At 49.2% G+C, this 19,718-nt stretch overlaps 7 protein-coding genes across 7 annotated transcripts; 2 read left to right on the forward strand and 5 right to left on the reverse strand.

Annotated features, from left to right (window-relative positions):
- Window positions 1–1,445: 1,445 nt before the first annotated feature.
- ATNIH1004_002057 (uncharacterized protein) lies at window positions 1,446–1,983 on the reverse strand (the record flags this gene model as incomplete). Its single annotated transcript, XM_033566752.1, has 3 exons — window positions 1,446–1,613; window positions 1,663–1,792; window positions 1,838–1,983. Coding segments are annotated over 3 exons (444 nt in total), but the record flags the coding sequence as incomplete, so codon positions are not given.
- An 867-nt stretch (window positions 1,984–2,850) lies between these two features.
- Window positions 2,851–3,904, reverse strand: ATNIH1004_002058 (uncharacterized protein; the record flags this gene model as incomplete). The annotated part of the gene is made up of 3 exons (XM_033566753.1): window positions 2,851–2,856; window positions 2,920–3,162; window positions 3,485–3,904. 3 exons carry the CDS (start codon window positions 3,902–3,904, stop codon window positions 2,851–2,853), a joined length of 669 nt encoding a protein of 222 aa, XP_033420619.1.
- Window positions 3,905–4,037: 133 nt separating this feature from the next.
- Window positions 4,038–4,890, reverse strand: ATNIH1004_002059 (uncharacterized protein; the record flags this gene model as incomplete). The annotated part of the gene is made up of 4 exons (XM_033566754.1): window positions 4,038–4,198; window positions 4,254–4,359; window positions 4,400–4,504; window positions 4,687–4,890. 4 exons carry the CDS (start codon window positions 4,888–4,890, stop codon window positions 4,038–4,040), a joined length of 576 nt encoding a protein of 191 aa, XP_033420620.1.
- A 343-nt stretch (window positions 4,891–5,233) lies between these two features.
- On the reverse strand, window positions 5,234–5,462 carry ATNIH1004_002060 (uncharacterized protein; the record flags this gene model as incomplete). Its single annotated transcript, XM_033566755.1, has 2 exons — window positions 5,234–5,237; window positions 5,290–5,462. 2 exons carry the CDS (start codon window positions 5,460–5,462, stop codon window positions 5,234–5,236), a joined length of 177 nt encoding a protein of 58 aa, XP_033420621.1.
- A 2,786-nt stretch (window positions 5,463–8,248) lies between these two features.
- Window positions 8,249–8,820, forward strand: ATNIH1004_002061 (uncharacterized protein; the record flags this gene model as incomplete). The annotated part of the gene is made up of 2 exons (XM_033566756.1): window positions 8,249–8,465; window positions 8,519–8,820. 2 exons carry the CDS (start codon window positions 8,249–8,251, stop codon window positions 8,818–8,820), a joined length of 519 nt encoding a protein of 172 aa, XP_033420622.1.
- Window positions 8,821–12,543: 3,723 nt separating this feature from the next.
- Window positions 12,544–13,383, forward strand: ATNIH1004_002062 (uncharacterized protein; the record flags this gene model as incomplete). Its single annotated transcript, XM_033566757.1, has 2 exons — window positions 12,544–12,777; window positions 12,832–13,383. 2 exons carry the CDS (start codon window positions 12,544–12,546, stop codon window positions 13,381–13,383), a joined length of 786 nt encoding a protein of 261 aa, XP_033420623.1.
- Window positions 13,384–18,858: 5,475 nt separating this feature from the next.
- ATNIH1004_002063 (uncharacterized protein) lies at window positions 18,859–19,322 on the reverse strand (the record flags this gene model as incomplete). The annotated part of the gene is made up of 2 exons (XM_033566758.1): window positions 18,859–19,176; window positions 19,212–19,322. 2 exons carry the CDS (start codon window positions 19,320–19,322, stop codon window positions 18,859–18,861), a joined length of 429 nt encoding a protein of 142 aa, XP_033420624.1.
- Between the last annotated feature and the right edge of the window lie 396 nt (window positions 19,323–19,718).

The raw sequence follows: 19,718 nt of genomic DNA on the forward strand, positions 1-19,718 counted from the left end.
TATTCAGTGCACTATGAACCACGGCTTCGAAACAGTGACGCTACGCTAAAATGAAAGCTTGTCCTTGACCTTCGTCAATACTTCTTCCTCCGCCGGGTGCAATCCCCTCGGTTTCTGTCTCCATGTGGCGATTTCGGTCCGTTCGAGGATCAAAGTATAAACCACCACTAGTTCAAAAGAAACTACAGGTGAGGGTCCTCACCAGCTATTATCATTTCAAAGAGCATGATCGTGGGTGCATCGTAGGTGTTTGGAGAAGAGTTCAGAGGAGAGATGCCGCCTGCGGAGTGGTGTATGTCGCAGATGCAGGATTCTGCTGCTGCTAGTTCGGTTGCAGGGCAGGGTTGGCGGCCGAAGGAGTAGCCACCGTTGGTAATATGAAGCTGACTATGGGCAATTCAGTACTGTTGAGAGTGTTTTCGTTGATGGCATGGTGTCTCGTCGGTGGCAGATTCAGCCTGATCAGCTTCAAGCTCCGGATATTAATCTTCTGTAACCGTCACAGAGTCCGGGCCCTGGTCGACTGATTTCCGAACCATGTTGACATAGCGTAAATTCGGACGACACGACTTAAATTGTGAAGGAGCATGTAACACAGCTGGGAATAGTGCCAGGGCCGAAATAAAATGGTGAACGGCTCTGGACGCTGAAATAGATCTCGAAATCCGTGTGAGAAATGAGTCAACATGGACGGTGCTCTTAGCCGTTGACAGCAACCGAAGTGAGACATTGGTCTCGATGCTCTCTCTCCAGATAACAAGTTCTGTCGGTACACGGGATACAGAAGTTGATTTGCCTGGAGGAGCAAGCAAGAACCTGTAGCATCATCACGTTGTCTGTTTGAGGGCAGAGCCGATCCCGCACTCCGATAGTCGAAGAGCAACTCCCACGGAATCGTGAATCATTGCTGGACGCGGGAAGTCGAGATAGAACATCGATACAGGGGAGAGTGGCGGAACGAGAGCGACACAGCATCCCACTACAAGTCCCAGATCTTCGTGCTCAATCGCGAATATGTAATCGTATGCAGGTCAGGTACGGCGTGAAAGTGTAACCAAAGGAAGATTAGTGCGTGTCACGGAGGTCTGGATGAACGGTAACAGTACCAAATGACCATTTTCTTTTCTGTCCGGTACGTAAATCACGCAGAATAACCGGCTAGCCCATCTCCACTGCCACGGTCTCAGGGGAACACTCCTCCTGTTCTCAGCCATGTCTCGCCGACGCCAATGTAGACCGACTGCATGGATCCTGACCATCCCATTGGACATGGGAGATAACCTCGTCATCACGGTACAGTGAATATCGTGCACCACATTAGCAGACATTCATCACGAACCACCCGACTAACGAACCAATAAAGTTAAAATGGTAGTTCCTTCATATCAACCTCGCGATCTTCAACCGCCCGCAAACCGATCCTCGCACTATCTTATTAAAAGTACCGCGCGTTCGCTGCGTCCATGCGTTATTCCACATAACAACGCCGTAGCCGGGATAATCAGCAACGCGCTGACATCTCGCGCAAAGAACCAGTCCTGTTCCACGGCGGCAACAGGGGACTGCCTTGGTCCCAGCCGACCATCAATCCGATACTCCGCCACATACGCGTACTATCCAGATCAACACACGGGTACATCAGCCCAACGCTATTCTCCTTACGCCGTCACCAGTCGCAGCGCCGTCAATCCCAGCCATCCCAGCGGTCGCTCGACTTCGCCTCACAACATCCGACTGCGACGGGACTAGCCGCGCGGTGGACGAAGTCATCCCCATCGCTATCGTCGACAGACTTTGACGTCATGAGACCGAACTCTGCGCTCGTGGGGTAACATACGACGGCGACTGGGGAGCCGGTTCACTTGATCGCTGTAGACCAGCATTATTCGACGGCGTGGAGTCTCGTTGATCAGGTGGGAATATGGCGCTAATTGCCATGCCCGCTAGATGAGGATTCCAACCTGGCGGCGTAGCCACGGGCATGCGCGCATCTCATGCCGGAAAGCGTTTCCATTGGTAGTCGACTGTTCGGAATCAGGTCGAGGAGTCTATCGTGACGTCAATGATGATAAACAAAATTCTGCCCGGGATTGTTAAATACCCATCGTCCATGCCGGACTCTCCTACCGTTCAGCGTTACTCGATCGCGGCATTCGGCGTGTACACGCGGTGTCTATATCGTCGCGCGCGCACATCGTGCGCAGATTGGTTCTCCTCCGCCTTTAAGTTTCTTCGCTTGCACTCGTTACTACAGAATTTCGTGGTTTGCTGGTTGCAGCCATGGTATGCAGGGGATCGAATTTAACGCCACCGAGCAACCTGGTGTGTTGTCGTTTTTTTTTGCTCTCCGAGGGCAGTTCCGACGCGTGTCCACCTCGTTTTGGCGTCCGATAATCCCGCCATGTTGATCGCTGGGGCCATAAAAATGGATTATATTGCCTCCATAATGCGACAAAGCTCTTTGGATAGCACAATTTCCGAGGGTCCTAATCAGTGCAGGGTTGAATTCACAGCACGTGGCGGAGAGTTTCAGATTCCGAAGATCCGAGGTCGGATGCGGAAACCCCTTATCTTTCTTCTTCGGTATCTTATCGTGGTCACTATCGTTATCGTGGCTGAACTGTTCGAGTGGTAGATATCTATCATTCTCGATATGTACAATATCTTGCAAATCTCAATGTACGATCGTAAATCATGTGAAGATTGTAAATTACAAGAAGAAAATCGCCAAGGTGGTCCTCTACATATGTGCATTGCACGGTAGCATTCCGCCAACCACCTTGGATGCGGCGTTCTTGTCGACGGCGCACATCAGCGCTGGAGTTACCGCCGTGAAATCCGAAGGTCGGATCATAGCTGGAAAGTCTCAGACGTCTGTGTTACAATCATAGTAGATTCATGCATGTATGGAGAACTTACATCACAGGCCAATCTTCCACGCGCGGGTTGATTCCGGAAAACTCCACCACCGGTCGTGTGTCGTCCACTGAATCTCATCTCATGCGTCGACCGCATCCGATGCTCATCTCCTGCTGACTTTGCGGGTGTGTGTACCGTCCTCCGGCGTACAGCTCCAGTCGCGGTACCGGAGTCGCAGACATGGTGCTGCGCGAACTGGCAACGGCGCAGGATCCGGTTGGGTCTGCTAGCAGTAACGCTGCGCTAGAGGAATGAATTTATGTGCCAGGCGCTACTGGCTTGCCGCTGATCGGGTTAATTGCGGTGGAATTTGACCGATTTTGATTGTCTGTTCAACTCCGGAGCGGCGTCTGTAACCATCCCTGCACGCTGAACAAGTGTCGTTCGTCACCTGGTAGAAGTTGCCGTTGGGATTGTTGACTTCACCATGCTTACGGGGTGCGATTCCTCCACGACGACGGAGTTATCGCTACCATCAGCGGCAGGTCGATGCGAACGCAGAAGATAATGATGTTGATTCTGGGCCAAAAGAACACCTCCACTACGACCTGCCGTATTCGCTGACCTTGCCAAAGCGTCGATGTTGACCACGTTCAGGTACCAGTTGCGCGCGACTCCACACGGTGATACCGCAAAGGTCGAAGACAGGCAAACGCGTACTCGTGGTTGGCCAGCGTGATGATAAATTGCGATTAGTTCCCGGTTGCAGGATGCCACGGCGCCGGTGCGCCTGAATAGGTGTTCCAGCCGATTCCGTTATCCTCCTCGTGCAAGCAGATGATGGCATTCGGTAGCTTCTTTGCCGTGCCGTCCGACCTTTAGTCCACGAAAGGCGTCGAAGTGATGCCGGTGACACCCAAGCTAATCGCACCCAATAGACAGATTCGTGCATAATGTTTCCACCACCGCCGTCACACCCGAAGTCGAAGGCCTGCTTACCCAGTGGAGATGGACGGGGGTCGGCATGTGCTGGCACGGTCTGCATTGAAGTGCTGGATTCATCAATACTGATGAGAGCCTTCGTACCATCTCACTGATAGCCAACCGGTACATGCTTACTACGTCCATCGCCAAACATCTGAATAGTGGCTCCTTCACGAGGTTGAAGCCAACGCAGATCACTTCTGCCACTCGACAACGCGGTCGTTGCGCTTGGAATGACGGCCCGCTTCAGGTTGTACCACGTTCAACGGCTTCAGATCCTTCCGTGTGCCTTGGGGGCAGCAGTTCCGGTACCGTATGGTGCTTTGATTGTCCCGATAATATCCCTCTTGAATGTCTGGTAAATGTAGACTTCTCTCCTTGCCTCCATGGCAGGACGATGATCAACGGACTGATGATTTCCTGGGTGTGCGCATCCATTACAGGAACAGGCAGAGGGTAGGGTAGAAAATTGGCATCGTCATTCTTCTTGCTTGCATCTCGAGCAAAACACAAACCCTGGAAGTATCGTCGGTTCTCATCGGAGTAGTCAATCCACCGTATGGCCAAGGCTCGATGACCAACCGAAGCCTTCTGGAAGGTCGAACTCCGCTAGAGCTTGTTTTGAACGAAGCATCGCTCCGAGGATGTCAAATTCAGCTTTCTATGACATGTTAGTTAGTCTTTCTCAAATTAATTCCTTGACGTTGACTCAGACATACGTTATTGAGGCTGCGTGATTTGGTTAACCTTGTGCTGACACACATTTTCGGTTTTCCCGTCAATTACATCTTCGCGTATGATGGGATCTTATCCGGACCCAATAATACAGCGGTACCGGCCTACCTGCAAGGCCATGCGCGCGCGCAGGACGGGGTAGTCGGAGGCTTGGAGCGACCTGCGTGCTCTAGCGCGAAAGTCACTCAGTTGGACCTTGGGAGGTTCAAGTAGATCCTCGTGAGAATCCAATGACGGTGTTGGGATGACATGAGACGACATCACCCGGGCGATGTTGATCCTCCGGCGTGGTGCAAGCGGATGGGGAGCCATTCTGCAGTGAATTATGTTTATGGTAGGAGCATATTCTGGCGAGATCGAGACGTCCTCTATAGCATGTGTACTATCAGGGGGCGTATTTCTTGCCGAATAGGGGTGCGAGGGACCAAGCTCATCTCTGGTTCCGCTGGGCGGAGAATGAAAAGGCGACGGAATTACTCCCGTACAGTATAAAATCGCCAATGAGCTTTCCCCAACGCGGGGTTGCTCGGGACTTTGACTGTATCCATATTAATCCATTTGTTATTGGTATCATGTATGTAAAAGCGTCTATCATCGTTCCTCATCCGTTCTACTTCGTTGTGCTTGTTTCACCCTATTAGCCTTCTCTGGGGTATTAGCTCTCAGTTCTTGAGTTTCTCAAGGTCCCAACCAACGATCTGCACGTCTTACACGGTCGCGGGCTTGCCGTTCCAGTCATGGTTATTCAAGAACACCGTACCATGAAGATAGTAGGTGTATATGACGACAGGCGGTGTATGGCATGCTTCCCGACAGTTCTCGGACTTGTGAGCGCAAACTCCAGGGTTCTGGAATCCGCCCCAATCTCCATTATCCCAGTCCATTTTGACGCTCCATGGTCCCTAATTTCAAGTATTCCAAACAAATCAGCTGTGTAGTGGTAAAGGTTTCTACACAGTCTAGTCAGTCGTTTATGATTCAATCGGAAATGTGCCACCTATATGGTCGTTTATGCTCCATTTCACCAACGCCTCCATATCACGCTGGCAGGCTTGCGTGCTGATAGCAGGCTGACACCAATATGCATTGTCAGATGGGATCCCGTGGAGATGAGGGTTAAACATAGGCCAAAATACGACGCGGCTGCACTCCTCTCTCATGCCTGCCCAGTACCGAATCCCCGCAAGGATCAGCCTTCAGCTCTTCATACGCCGCTTGCCAACGGCGACTCGATGTATTCGCCATGCGACCGATTTTCCGAGCAACCAACTTGTCAGTTGCAGCTGCCGAAGTACCGAATCCTGCCCCACCATGGGCAAAAGTTCCCCTCTTGCCGCGGTCTTCTTTCCCCTGACGGGGATCCAAAGCTAAGGAACTGACGGATCGAAGTGGTCCGAAGACGGAACAAATTATCCCATACAAGTAGGTATCAGACTCGAGAGAAGACAAACCATTCGGCAGTCAGGTTCATTTCATACGAGAATTCAACCATGGGGGAGGAACTTAAAGCGATCGAGTCATAGCAGGGCCGCATCTCGGTGTTTTCTACTCAAATCGTATGCTTGAGTCCTCCGAATGGTAGCGATCCCGGCGGTGTGGCAGGAATATCATATACATGGTGTCCGTTCAGCTCGGACCGGCGGAAAAACGATAATAAGGTTCGAGATGCACCCAGTGACTGTCGAAGTCTGGGTCGTCAGGCGATCCATCGGCTCCGAGATCGATCTTCAAAACTACTTGAATGCGTGAGAGAAGGTGCGGTGGGGAATGTGTCGCCAGATATTGTCATTCTTAACGTTGGGTTTCGCAGCGGTGTCCGGGCGCCTGAAGGCGAGTGGAGTCCTCCCAGTCCCAATAATCGGTCTCATTCTCTATTTGACTGAAGACATTTATGATAAAATGAAGGGTGAATCTAGCGACAGTCTTCCAACCCGAGGATGCGGTACTGAAATAAAAATGACCAGCGCCTGCAACCAGAACGCCGTAGTTTTTTGCGTACTATCATTACTCTGTATCGACAAAGACGACACACTGCGTAGGTAGAGCTTAAAAATTCAAAGCACTAACAGGCCACTGGCAAAATATTGACGACCTAAGAAAAATGAAATCCAAAAAATCAAAATTTTCTAGGGTATCACCGCTACCAAAATTTGGCCAGCTCAAAAAGATAGTATCCATACATCAGCAATGAGAAGAAAATGTTGAGAACAGTCCAGCCGGGATGGCTACGAGCAGCGGGAATCAACGGATAAGAATAATCAATATAAAAAGCTCATATGCATGCCGTGACGGGATTGACAGCGGGAAAATAAAGCTCTCCATCGGAGGCCGATCAGGAAGATATCTAAGGCAGAACGGGTGAAACAAACCATGGGACTACATTCACATTTGGATTTGCTTATCTTTTAAATAGTTAACCTGACGAACTGCTTTTTGTTATTCAATTACCCCTAAAACAGTCTATGGTTGTGGATAAATATTTCTCCACCTCTATCCTGTGGTGGCTCAATTGCCTACTCTGTACAAGATCGGCATGTAACTGATAGGCTCTGTGTCGCCTCATTTGGTTTACACTCCTTCCTATCAGCCAATCGCTTGTATTTCTTGGAACACCTGCACGAACGAAATTGCGATTTCGATCCATCCAATCGCATCATACTCGGCCTGGGATAAAGTTGCAGATAGCCGTGCAGATAATGCTGCGTGATCCTCTGTAGGGCGCTCTCGGGGCGCGATAGCTGGTCATAGCTAAGATGGCAGTCAGGTGCGAAGTGTTTATATTCGCCCGCCCAGTCTGAACTCTTGAAGGCCAGCGGTTCTGCCACAATATACGTGGCTCTCTTCTCTCTCATATAGACACTCCGCCCTTTCGCACCGTGGCGCCCATTCGGCTCGTTACCGACCCCCGCATAACGGTTCTAATCGCTCACCCCAACGGTAACCCGCTGAAAGGGGCACTATGGCTTTTTTATCGGCGTGCAGCGTGCTGTCCCCCAAGTCACCCGAAACACCGAGAATTCTGTCAACCCCGTCAGAGAATACCGCATCTATCCAAGCACAACTGATGCTTCGATGAATCGGGCCAGCTGAAGAAACAGGAGCAAGCTGTGTTGCGACGTAGCCCTGAAAAAGGCCTGGTCCCACAACAACAAACGATTCTTCATCGGATAATGAATTTGCCGAACTCCGGGATGAATACGCCAACAAAAGCAGGAACTCAAGAAGTGCGCATGGAAAATAAGGAGGGCATTACAAGAGCTTATCGATTATGAAACATCCAAGAAACCGAAGTGCAATAATTTCGGCCGGAATCCAATATAAGCACCCGACCATGGAATACCTGAAGACCGCACCCAGCCTATGCTGCCGAGCCCCACGCGCATTGAAACCGCCAGCACCCCAGCACATGTCTCGAATACATGGAAAAAGGCAACAGGAATATCAGACGTTTATCGCACGCATGGAAACCCATTTCCGAACGAAATCACTACTTTACTAATGATACGGCGAAATTGGTGGAAGGTGCAACACATCTATGCCGCAACATTTTATCCGCCTATGTAACCACGAGGAGGAAGTCGCCGATAAACCTGGGAGGACTTTCTAAAATTTCTACTACGCCAATTAAACGACCTGTTAACCCATAAGAGATGCGAGCCAACACTTCACCATGACGCTTGAACAACGGGATCACCAAAAAACGTGCGAATTCGCAGCTTACCTTAACCAATGGGAAGTTTCGGCTCCCAAGCATACACAGAAAATCCAGCAGAAAATCACCTCCGGACAAGAGTCAAGCAAGACCTGCGACATGGAAGCGCTTACCCCAACAGACGAGAGATATGAAGGCTATATCGCCCACCTCAAACAATTGAGATTCATACCGGGTCGACGCAAGGAAAATATCGCAAGCGAAGAATAGGAAACCAACACAGCTTAGCTATGCGACACGGACGACGACCCCAGGCAACCTGGAAAGACAACAAGCCTTCCAGTCAGCAGGGCCCAGAACAAGCCACCATGGAGAGGGCAACAATCGCGCCTTTAGAAGCACAATGGAATCCCAAGGTCATAAGCGACAGCGATCCCGCCCAACCCGATATGGAATGCTATGTCTGCGGAGAAAGGGACATGTGCGCCTCAATGTCCCAAACGTGCGAAGGACGACAACCAGGCAAAAAACTAGGTGGCCCAGTGATGCGAGCAGCTGCGGCTCTGGGCCTGGAAAAAATCAAAAGATAATGCCATTGAGACTATGGTTGAGCTGCAAGCACAGAGCGCACTATTCCAACTTGGCCGTTAATCGACTCTCGAGGTGTCAAGCCCGCTTCTTATCAGCCGAAAGGTTCGCAGATGCACCTCCGGAGCCTGCAATAGGCCAGCCCGCGGAGGGATAATTATTCAAGATGGTCACCGCATCCGTTGCTACGAACGCCGAACAGGGCCACCAAGATTTTGCCACGGTGTTCGTAGAACGATTGAAAGAACATTCGATAATGTGGTTATTATGGACCATTATGATGCGATTCTGGGATACCCCTTGGTTGAGAGAGGCGAGGCAAACGTCGACTGGGAACTGGAACATAGAGATACCGGAAAATACCTCCGGAAAAGAAGTCCGAATAATCAGCAGAAAAGCAGAGGTGAATCACGCACTTCAAGAGAGGGAAAAGCTCAAGTCTACACGCAGCGTACGTATCCACAACCAAAAATATAGGTCAAAATCCGTTGCGGGTTCTGCGACAATCGGCGAAAGTGCGAATACCCGCAATCTACAAAGGAGTTCGAAGATGTCTTTCCTCGGAGGAAAATGCAGGGATTCTACCTGCAGACCGACCATACCGAATTGATATACAACCGGGAAAGGAACCCCCATACCGACCAATTTACCTTGTCCGAGAAAGTGGGCTCGCGGTTCTGCGCAGATATATTGGAAGCAGCGCTAGAAAGGGATGGATTCGTCCCTCGAAAAGCCAGCTGGCGCACCTTTATCTTTGTACCGAAGTCCGACGGAACACTGCGACTCTGTGTGGATTACCTTGGTTTGAACGAGATTACTGTCAAAAATCGTTACCCCTTACCGCTTGTTGGCGGGACGCTATGGATCGCTTGGCTGGCCGCTAAAGATATATGCAAACTTGACCTGAGACGCATATCACCGCATCCGGATTATTAAAAGGGGGATGAATGGAAAACTGCATTTCTTTTGCAAGATATAATTAAGCGAATACACTGTCATGCCATTCGGGCTAGCCAACGCCCTTCTACGTTCAGTCCTATATTAATCGCGCATTAAGCAACCTACCGGACCATTGCTGTATTTGTTTTATCTGGATGACATTCTTATATACTCGCAAGGTGAGGAGGAACATTGACATGTTACCGCAGTTTGGAGACTGCGACAGTTCGATTCTCACGCAGAGCTGAGGCAAATCTTTCATTTCATGTGAAAAGTGTGGAATACCTGGGATTTATCATCACGCCGGGCATTCAGATGGAGAAGGAAACGTGGCTACCATCGGGGCTTGGCCGGGCCAACAACCGTGCGAGAGATCATATTCCTGGGGATTTTACCAAATTTTACAGGCGTTTTTATTGAGGTTATTCCCATTGCATTGCCATACCCTTATCGCGAGCAAGGGGAGGAAAAACGTGGTTCTTGAGCAGCGCGCCCAGGCTGCCCTGAGGACGCAAAGTTGCGTTTAATAAACTAAAAGTGCGTTTTCAGGCGCACCATTGCTATCATTATGACCCTGGAATAGGACCAGGGTAGGGAATGCGTAACGGTTTTGCTTATAAGTGCGATAATCTCCCAATTACACAGGATGATAACGGTGAAATCCTGTGGCATTTTCTCACGAAAGATGACCGATTCGAACGCAAGGTATGATACGCATGACCAAAATCATTGAAGCGATCATTCAAAGTTTGGCGACATTTACCTCGAAAGGAGCGGGGCACTAATAGTGGTGAAAGTCTGACCATGCCAACCTAAGCGGTTTCATGCGGCCCATTGAGCGGCTTAATGGACGTCAGGCGAGATGGGTCAGAGTTGCTGAGCGCGTTCGATTTCATATTGAGCGCACCGACCTGGGGGTAAAGAACCTGCAGATGCGCCAAGTAGAAGGCAGATTATCTGCCGGAGGCGCGGATGGAAAATGAAGTAAGTGATGCACCAGCTTCCACATTGCGATCAAAGTTGAAAATTGGCCATGGGCAAAGTCATTCATTGACACCAATGAGTTAAAAGCCGCATGGGCGGGAATAATGGCGCTGGACACCGAGGCGGGTCCAAACATTAAATCAAATGGCTCTGATGCGCATATCTCCATGGGAGTATGCATGCCGTGGATAGAACGCACCGTGGATGAGGACTGTGCTGCCGGCGTTACCAAATTCTAGACACCTAGGTGCCACGGATCTATATCCAAAGGTTATTGGATCCAATCATACCTCCAGCATTGAGGGTGTGGTGGACTATTTGTGCACCAAGGAGGAATCGTACGCGATATTAAGCAAAAGGATTGATCATAGCTTGGGGGTTATGGCAGTCGGCCTGCCAGGGAATTGGCGAAAATGGCCTACTCAGGGTACCAAGGTTAGCAAATATGTACCCAATTCCTGCGGTAAACATGAAAGTATGAAAACAAATCATGATGATCCTCTGGGGAGGACATTTTAGAGAAAACGCACCTTGAAGCCGTCGAACATAAAATACTATTGGCATGGTATGCGTGGCGATGTGCTGGATATGTGAAAACCACGCGATATTTGTCAAAGAATTCAAGTGCGAACACGCACCTTATGGCAAGCTGGAGCCTTTGCCGGTGCCAGAGCAGCCTGGGGAAGTGCTGACTCTTGATTTTTGTGCACTGGACTACCGCCCAGTTCACAAAGTATATCTGCCAGCCCAGGGGGCGCAGGGGTTATGATGCGATATTGGTGGTTGTGGATGCCCTAACAAAGTTCGCGCTTTATATTCCTTTACCCAAGGATATCTCGGCACCAGAACTCGCACGGCGGTTTTATCAAAAGGTGGAGGTACCCATGTTTGGTAATCAAAAGCGATGGGTGTTTCGCTGTTTACCGAAACAGCTGCTGGTCGACACTGTGCCTAGGATCGAAGCGGAAACTGTGTCTGCGTTTCATCCGCAGACAGATGTGGTCGAACAGAACGCCAAACCAAACATTAGAGTATTACCTGCGAGCCTATGCGAGTTTCTTGCAAGATGATTGGGTTGACTGGCTGCCAATGGCACAAGTTACATAATGCTGCGATTCATTCATCCACAAAGACAAACAGCCATGAAGAGCATTGATGGGCTTCGTCCCTGAATCAATGTCGATCCTGATCCCACTGGCCGTACGCCAGCAGCGTTGAACGCGCAGCACAGCTCAAGGAAAAGCGATCCTTGGATGGGATTGAAAAGGCGCAAAAAGCCATGGCAAGAACAATATAATAGCGTCGGATCGACAGACAATTCAAGATTGGTGATCAAGTCATGCTACGGGCGAAGAATGTCTCTACAATTACGACCTAATGCGAAGTGGAACCACCGCCAGCTAGGCCCATTTTCCATTATTGATGCATGGAAACCAATCATTACAAAACTTCAGCTACCACTTAAAATATCGCCGTCTGCATCCCGTTTTCCACGTGTCTTTATTTGGAGCCATGCCCATGAACGACCGGGTCAATGGGCCGACCCCGCCAATACCAGTGTGCTGGCGAGGGTGGGAAGTTGATCAAATTCTGGAGGAAAAGAAGCTTGGAAAAGAGTGGTAACATAAGCTATTTGGTGCGATGGAAGGGCTTATCCACCTGATGACTGATACCTGGGAACAAGATCGCACGTCGAAGACACTGAAGCCCTGTGGACATTGCCATAATACAGCACCTGTTACCCGGCGACGTACGCGCTACGTAGCTCAAAGGAAAATGGCATTCTATTTAACTAGGAAAAGATGGCGCAACGGCCCAATAACACCGACCTCCCCCCAAAGCAACTCTCAGCCTTGAAGGAAAGGACCGCATCAACAAAACGGCCAGGCGACTGGGGAGTCGCAGGAACAGGCCATGGGCAGATGCGATGGAGTGCGTTACTGGTGCTGCTATCCGCGCGGTATTCGAGGGTTTTCGAACCCGCGTCTATCCTCCCATACCAGCCCAGCCGCCCTCTCCTGCGCAGCAGAACGACGGTAAACTAATCCCAGCTCAAACGATGCGATGTTCGGTAACCATAAAAAACAAAGGACCAGTTGCGGCAAACCCTCGAGCGACACAAGGGTGTCGCTGGCCAGTACAATAAACACAGTTTAAACGACTGGCAAGAAAACAAACAGCATCTCGCTCAAACGAACCAAGGCAACGGTGTACCAGGGACTACCCCTGGGCCAAGGCAAACCATTCGTATATCAACATGGACCGTACGAGGGGTAGTCTGCACCTGGACGACCAGAAACCGCCGATGGAATAAAGGGGCGATTTTCGCACAAATTAGCAATACCTTACATAAACGCACCGGACCAGACCGTCCGGGAGGGCAGTCGACTCCGTCGGCTCCCGAAAGCAGGAGAAGGATGGAAATCCCTCCCATTCCGGCAGAGGCAGGCGGGGGCGCAGGTGTGAAACGTACTTATCGTCTTCAGAGGATGAACGAGGACGAACTCCACGGAGAGCGACGGCGTCGTGGGGACGATTCTCCGATGGGCGACGAAGCTTTGCGGCGACCATCTGCGAAAACACCTATTAGTAAGCTCAAAACATGCGAAAGCGCTGGAGAGCCGTTACCCCATATTAGCTGAGGCAGAAGTGCGCACATTACCGCAAAGAAGTTTGGTGGTTGAGAAGAGAAGAGGAGAAAGAGAAGAGAGAGAGGGAAGCAAAAGCTCGTCAACAGCGAGCTAAGCTCAAACGGGCGAAAAACTGCAGTGAATGAAGCAGAACTGTTGCCATGGAGCGACTACCTGCGAAAGCTACACCTACACTCACCCAAGCTCAAGACATCATACGCAAGCATCGATCAACCCCGCACAAACCATTATGGGAAGGACTCAAGGGATTGGAATCTATAACACATTACCCATCATAACGCATATATTCATACTACAGTCTTTAAGGCTTCGAGGGCGAAAAGCCTCTTGGAAGGAAGATAATAGTGTTAGGAGCCGCGCTCGAAGCCGCGATAGCTGGATCCTTAGCTTCAAGATGCTTGAGTCAGGTGCGAAGTGTTTATGTTATTCGCACCCGCGGGCCTCGAACTCTTGAAGGCGCAGCGGTGTGTTCTGCAATATACGTGGCTCTATCTTCTCTCCTATGGAGCCCTCCCTTTCGCACCGTGGCGCCCCATTCAGCTCGTTACCGACCCCCACGCATAACATCCTCCAGGAGACCAATTCGATCCTCCATATCAGCAGAGTTATATGAATACCAATAGGTTCCTTCATTATTTTATTACTCTCGCATGACTTATTTACATTCAATCAACGCCTAAGCTGTTGCCAGTATCTGCTTTTCCTGTGTGTACTTGCTGAACCCAGTAAATTGATAGCGGTGGTCCTTGGCATGACACATTGGCATTTACCTCCGTTCCTGGACTTGTGGGTCTAGAAAGATTTTTATTTTATTTTTTTTACGTAACTACGTCCTTTTAACGTGACCAACCACCAGGCTGCGCAGACCGCCGAGCCTTCCCCGCCTCTGTCTGCGTATAAATTAGCACTTTTATGACCTTAATTGTCGGGGGCTGAACCCGTAGAACTCATAAGATAGGCTATGTACAAAAGGAATCAAGGAAGAAAGTGGAAATAGAAAAATCGTGATATGGGTCCTCGGGGCCAAAGGTTGCAAGGCCAAAAGAGGCCCCACAGGGATCTGGAGACCATAAGGGACAACAGGGTAAATTGAGAGGTCAAAGAAACTCCCTTTACATTAATATTTTAACAACATAGAGTATAATAAAAATAGAAATATTCCTTGATATGAATATTTTAGAATGCTAATAAAATTTAATTAGAATTTTTGTGAAGGATAGACCGAGAATCAGCCGGGCTCATCTGAATCCTTATCGATAAGCCGAGTGACATAAAAGCTATGGTAATCTTAATGACGCGTTGATCTTATTGTCATGATCTCATGGACTGTATCGTTACCTTATCTGTGGGCGTTCTATATATTATCTTGATCTATTCGAAGAAGAGATCAAAAGGTGGATTTTAATATATCTTGGCATAAGATATATTGATATTTCCTTCTACTATCTTACCTAGCTGACCTGTTGGTTGATCTACCCGGCCAAATTAGATTTATCACAATTTTAAGATTTTTATAGACATATAATACAAGATTATTTTAAATGCCACTGTATTTAAATGTATTTTTTTGACATTGTAACGGGCTGGAGCATTTTGACCTCCTCGGGCCAATATCCTATTATCCTTGTCCCTGCTGTCCTACTGTCCGCTTTTGAGCCTTTGGGCCATCGGCCTGGATGGATCACGTGATTTTCAACGTTGTTTGTTTACCCTCATGCTTCCTCTTCCTTTCTTCCCTTCTTCAACGATTCCTTTTTGTACATAACCTATCCCATAGGTTCTGCGGGTTCACCCTGACAAAATATAATGAACTGGAAATCTACAAGGATCAGGAAGCATATATATATATATGTGTATTATTATATGATAGATTTAGGCCTATTGACATGTTAAAGATATTAGGCTCTATAAAAGTGCTATTATATATGTAATTCCTTTGGATGATATGAAGGTAATCTTAGGCATAGCCTTTAATGGATGACGCGTAATAATATTACCTGCCTATGGTCTAAAATGCCTCATATACAAAGAAAAAGTACCACAAACCTTGGGTTATAAAGACCTTGAATCGCATTTGCTCTCCTGTAGAAGCCCACCAGATCTTTGCATAATAATAATTAATCTGAAGTGTTTAGAGGGTAAAATTAACGCAAGGTAAGAAAAGTGCCATGTTATTTCGGCAGATATTAAGTGACACTGGAGAGACAGGACCTAGGACGTCGACTTGGTTCAGTTCGAGGCCACAGCAACTTAATGCCACTAACAGGGTCAACCAGTTGTGAAAACTATTAGTTAAAGGGGTTTGGGTCTGTGATTATCACAATCAGACTTTTGGCTGAGATTTTGAACAATACATGCCGAGGAGGTTGAAGATCGACTGCTTAGAAGATGGCATCGAAACGGCCCTTCGGGCTTCAGAGCAGTTCCGCCAACTCGTGGAAAATGGAACTATACCAACTTATTAAACTCCTGCTGTTTTCTGTCTTGGCGGTTGGGGTGTACAGCAGCACCAGCAGAAGCCCTATATTGCGACAAGGTAGTGGCCAACGTTGGGAGATGAGCTGGAGAGTGGCATAGAGTGTTTTCTAGAAATGATCGACTCTGGAAATGCCACTTTATTGCCTGTTGCCGTAGGCCAGGTGAGGGAGCCGGTTGAGGACTTGACTGACCGATCTGACGAAGAGATTGACTCTGGCGGGGCGCCAACTTGTACAGAATCGGGTTCCCAATTATGCCAGTGTTAGTGGGCTCTGTTCGCACCGTTTTAAGAACGATAACATTGTCACCGGCTTAGCGCAGTCAATGTCAAGATGTTATATGTACAACTCGCTCGATACCAGCGGTGATAATACAAATGTCGGCTGTTCCTAACCAGTCATTGACTGTAACCCCACTGGTAATGCATCAAATGAAAGGGTTTCTTTTAGCCTGCAGAGACATCACTCCCCGACGTATATATTATGCTGAGGCGGCAATACCCTACAGCTAACTGCATAACTGTTTACGAGTCAAACGGGCTCGATGAGGATGACGCGAAAACTGGTGCGGCCGGACCAGTCGATATCCGTTTTAACATGGCAAAGACTTGCCAGTCACGATTGTGGGGCACTGCCCAGAGTCCCAAAATGATCGGTAAACCATACTTGTAGACCCCTTTCTCCCTCCTTTTTCTTCTGAAAAGGAAATGTAAGAAAGGGTAATAACATCTCCCATACGGAATCAGTCAAACGCCGATTATCCCTGACGTCCAGGAACGCGCGTGATGGGCTGTGTCAGGCGATTACCATCAAAACACAGCAATGCCGAGAGGTTAGCCTGAGGGTCGATCACGAGGGGAGGCGCAAAATCAAAACTTCGTTCATTGTGGCCAAAGGTCTGGACCTTTGTGGAAGCGGCAGAATGGGACAAAATGTGAAAGGAAACCGTGCAAAAGTGCGTGGTAAGATGGGGCTAGTACGTGTGAGGACAAATAGTGACTCGTACAGACAGCCATGGTGACATCGCCTCAAGGGCGTCATTTCTGCGGCGGTCATCGGTCTGCCTTTCTGAAGGGTGCAGTGTTAGAGCAGCAGCTGCGGACGTGAGTGAAACTCACCAGGAGGTGGAGGGGACGTTTGGGAAGGAGAAGTGTGTTGAACTGGTCGGGAGAGGGGCAGGATTCTTATAGAAATCTCAAAGCGGCGGAAGTGGGACTGAGAGGGTGGCGCTGGGTGGGGTGGTGGCTCAGGCTGCTCCGTGAGACGCTCACTGCCCACTCAGTGAGCAGACTGCGCGCTCAGGCCTGCTCCAGGCTCACTCAGTGATGCGCCTGACCTGATCGAGGCAGTGTTACCACCAACGGATTACACTGGCAAGTCTCTAAAGTATTATTATGTGTTATATTGGGGCTTAGTTTATGGCCGAGTGTAAAGTTGTAAGCCGCTAAATCGGGATAGAAATGGAGACATAAAAATGTAAAAAGACGCTCCAGAGGCCCTGGGTAAAATTAAGTCCAAGCTTCTGAGCTATTTCCTGCCATTCATGTGTCACTTAAGCTTCATTTCGTTTCCAAAACTAGATAGTAATTATAGGAGTGCTTAGGGCAGTGCATCATCCCCTGTAATGCACTAGCTGTGGGATTCTAACACAACAATGTTACGCAAGACCTATAAAGACAAATTAAAGCAGACCCTGACTAAACTATGCAGCCCATAGTTAATGGATCTAAAAAAAAAAAAAAAAAAAAAAATGTGGACTGCACTGCGCCAAGACACGCGTTCTGCGATCATCCAGCCAGTGGAGTCCTAGACTCCATGGTATGCAGACGCTTTCCGGCTAAAGTACAGGTATAATTCCGTATTCTTATAGTCAACGATTATTCCCAATCTTCCAGTCTCATTTGTAGTCTCCCTGCTTCGTCAGCTGCTGGGCTCCGTTTTTCGTCTCTGTTGTATTCGGTCCTCCAGCTTCCGGTTGCTTCATAAAGCGCTCGCTATCATCGCAATCCCGCGATGCAGGTATACATAATAAGCATATTCTGATACTCCATGCAAAGCGTCCTGCACTGCATGGCGCTGCTGGAATGGTACCGATGTCCACATGTCCGCTGCTTGCCGCGCCACCGGATAAGGCCTGGCGGACGGGTTCGCTGACACCTGCGTCAGTCAGGGGAGGACTGGTCGTGTTGTCATGCTTTTCTGGAATACTTCACCACCCAGTACAATGGACAATGATGTGGCTAGGTTCCGGAAGAAACCCAATGTCGCCGTTGCTGTTGCCGTGTCTGCCTGGCTAACCGGTGTTTTGAACCGCGATCATGGGTAACTGGAATAAAAATGCAATGCCGATACCGCTGGCGATTTGGAACCGATAATACTGGCTATGGGTGTGTCAGTTTGGAGGCTGATGAATAGTCCATTCCCCATCCTCATGATTATAACCAGCCAGATGATCTCCTTGTATCGACCTGTCGGCGGAGAATACCAACTATGATATCCATGGTCGCTTCTATGACCATAGTTAGTAAGTTAGAATACCTGCCACTTCCTAGAGGCGAGGCTTGCTTCACACTTTGAAGTACAGCGGGAGTAATACTTCACGCCCATGGAACCATGCTGTGCCGCCGATACAGCCAAAAGGCCGCCGGTGTGGACCAGTTCTTGAACAAACCGAGTAGCATCAGGGGATACTTGGCTGGGCGTTTTTCACTGAAGAGGAAGAACGCGATCATGAGGTGTTCCAACCACAATCAATGAATAACCTTCGGACTGTTCCCGGGGAATATTGCCGCCGAAGTCTAATCCGAGAAAGGAGAAGGGTAACACCGAAATGGAGAACGATGCCAAACCAGTCCCACGGCTTTAACTCCATCGCTTGGCTTCGTGCGAGGGTTATGCACGTCAAGAAAAATTAAAGAGCAAATCCTGAGACTGGCAGATTAATCCAGAAACACCACCGCCAGCTGACGCCTGTGTGAATGCACCCCAATTAGTGGTCCAGTCGACCGCAGCTGCCCACATCACGCCGTAATGAAAGCCGAGAAACAATGCTCGTTTGCGCATACTGAAACGTCCGAGATTGCCAATCGTCACCATCTGTACTGGGCACTTCGCCGTGCTGCCCTGCCAGCTCGCGCAGTGATGATCGCCATGCTTCATCGCGCTCGCGGCGATGCAGTGATGAATGACTTGCGACCCCAAATATCTGCATTTCGCCCTCATGGACCGCTGCGGTGTTGCAGCAAATACGCACCACCGGCGAAGTAATGGCAGCCCGAGGCGGATGGGAAGGCGGATATCGTTGCGACTGCAATGATAGTTTGATCAGATTTCGACCCAAACGATGGCTAGAGGGAGTCCTTGGGCCGCGGTGGCTCGGACTGGGGTGCTGTACAGCAGATTGCGACTAGGATAGCGGTAGCGGAGCTTTGTGCGGGTGTTCTGGGAGATCATGAGCCTCGACGGGGGCTCTCATTCAATTCTTGGGATGGTCCAGCATCTACCCACTTCAACCGTGGAATGATAGTTTGATCGAATGCTTTCTTCAAGATGGAAAAGAAAAGAGATACAAGCTAGATAAGGAATTTAAGTGTATCTCATTGGGTGCTATTTATGCGTCATGCTGCGCGCCCTTCCAACGACATCACGCCATAAAACTGGGGTTGGGGCTACATCGGGCGCAGTTAAATAACATATAGGAGGCAGGAAAAAGATCTGTCTGGAAAAAGATGCCCAACAACCATTGATATGGCCTAATAAAAGCGCTATTGTTTTACTATGCAATCAATCAGGTATTTGAAAGTTCAGTATCGGAGTACGCCGAGATGATCGCCATCCCTACCACATAAC

Source organism: Aspergillus tanneri, assembly GCF_003426965.1.
Source record: "Aspergillus tanneri strain NIH1004 chromosome Unknown AapTan_14_pilon_pilon_pilon, whole genome shotgun sequence".
In the NCBI taxonomy this organism is placed as follows: domain Eukaryota; kingdom Fungi; phylum Ascomycota; class Eurotiomycetes; order Eurotiales; family Aspergillaceae; genus Aspergillus; species Aspergillus tanneri.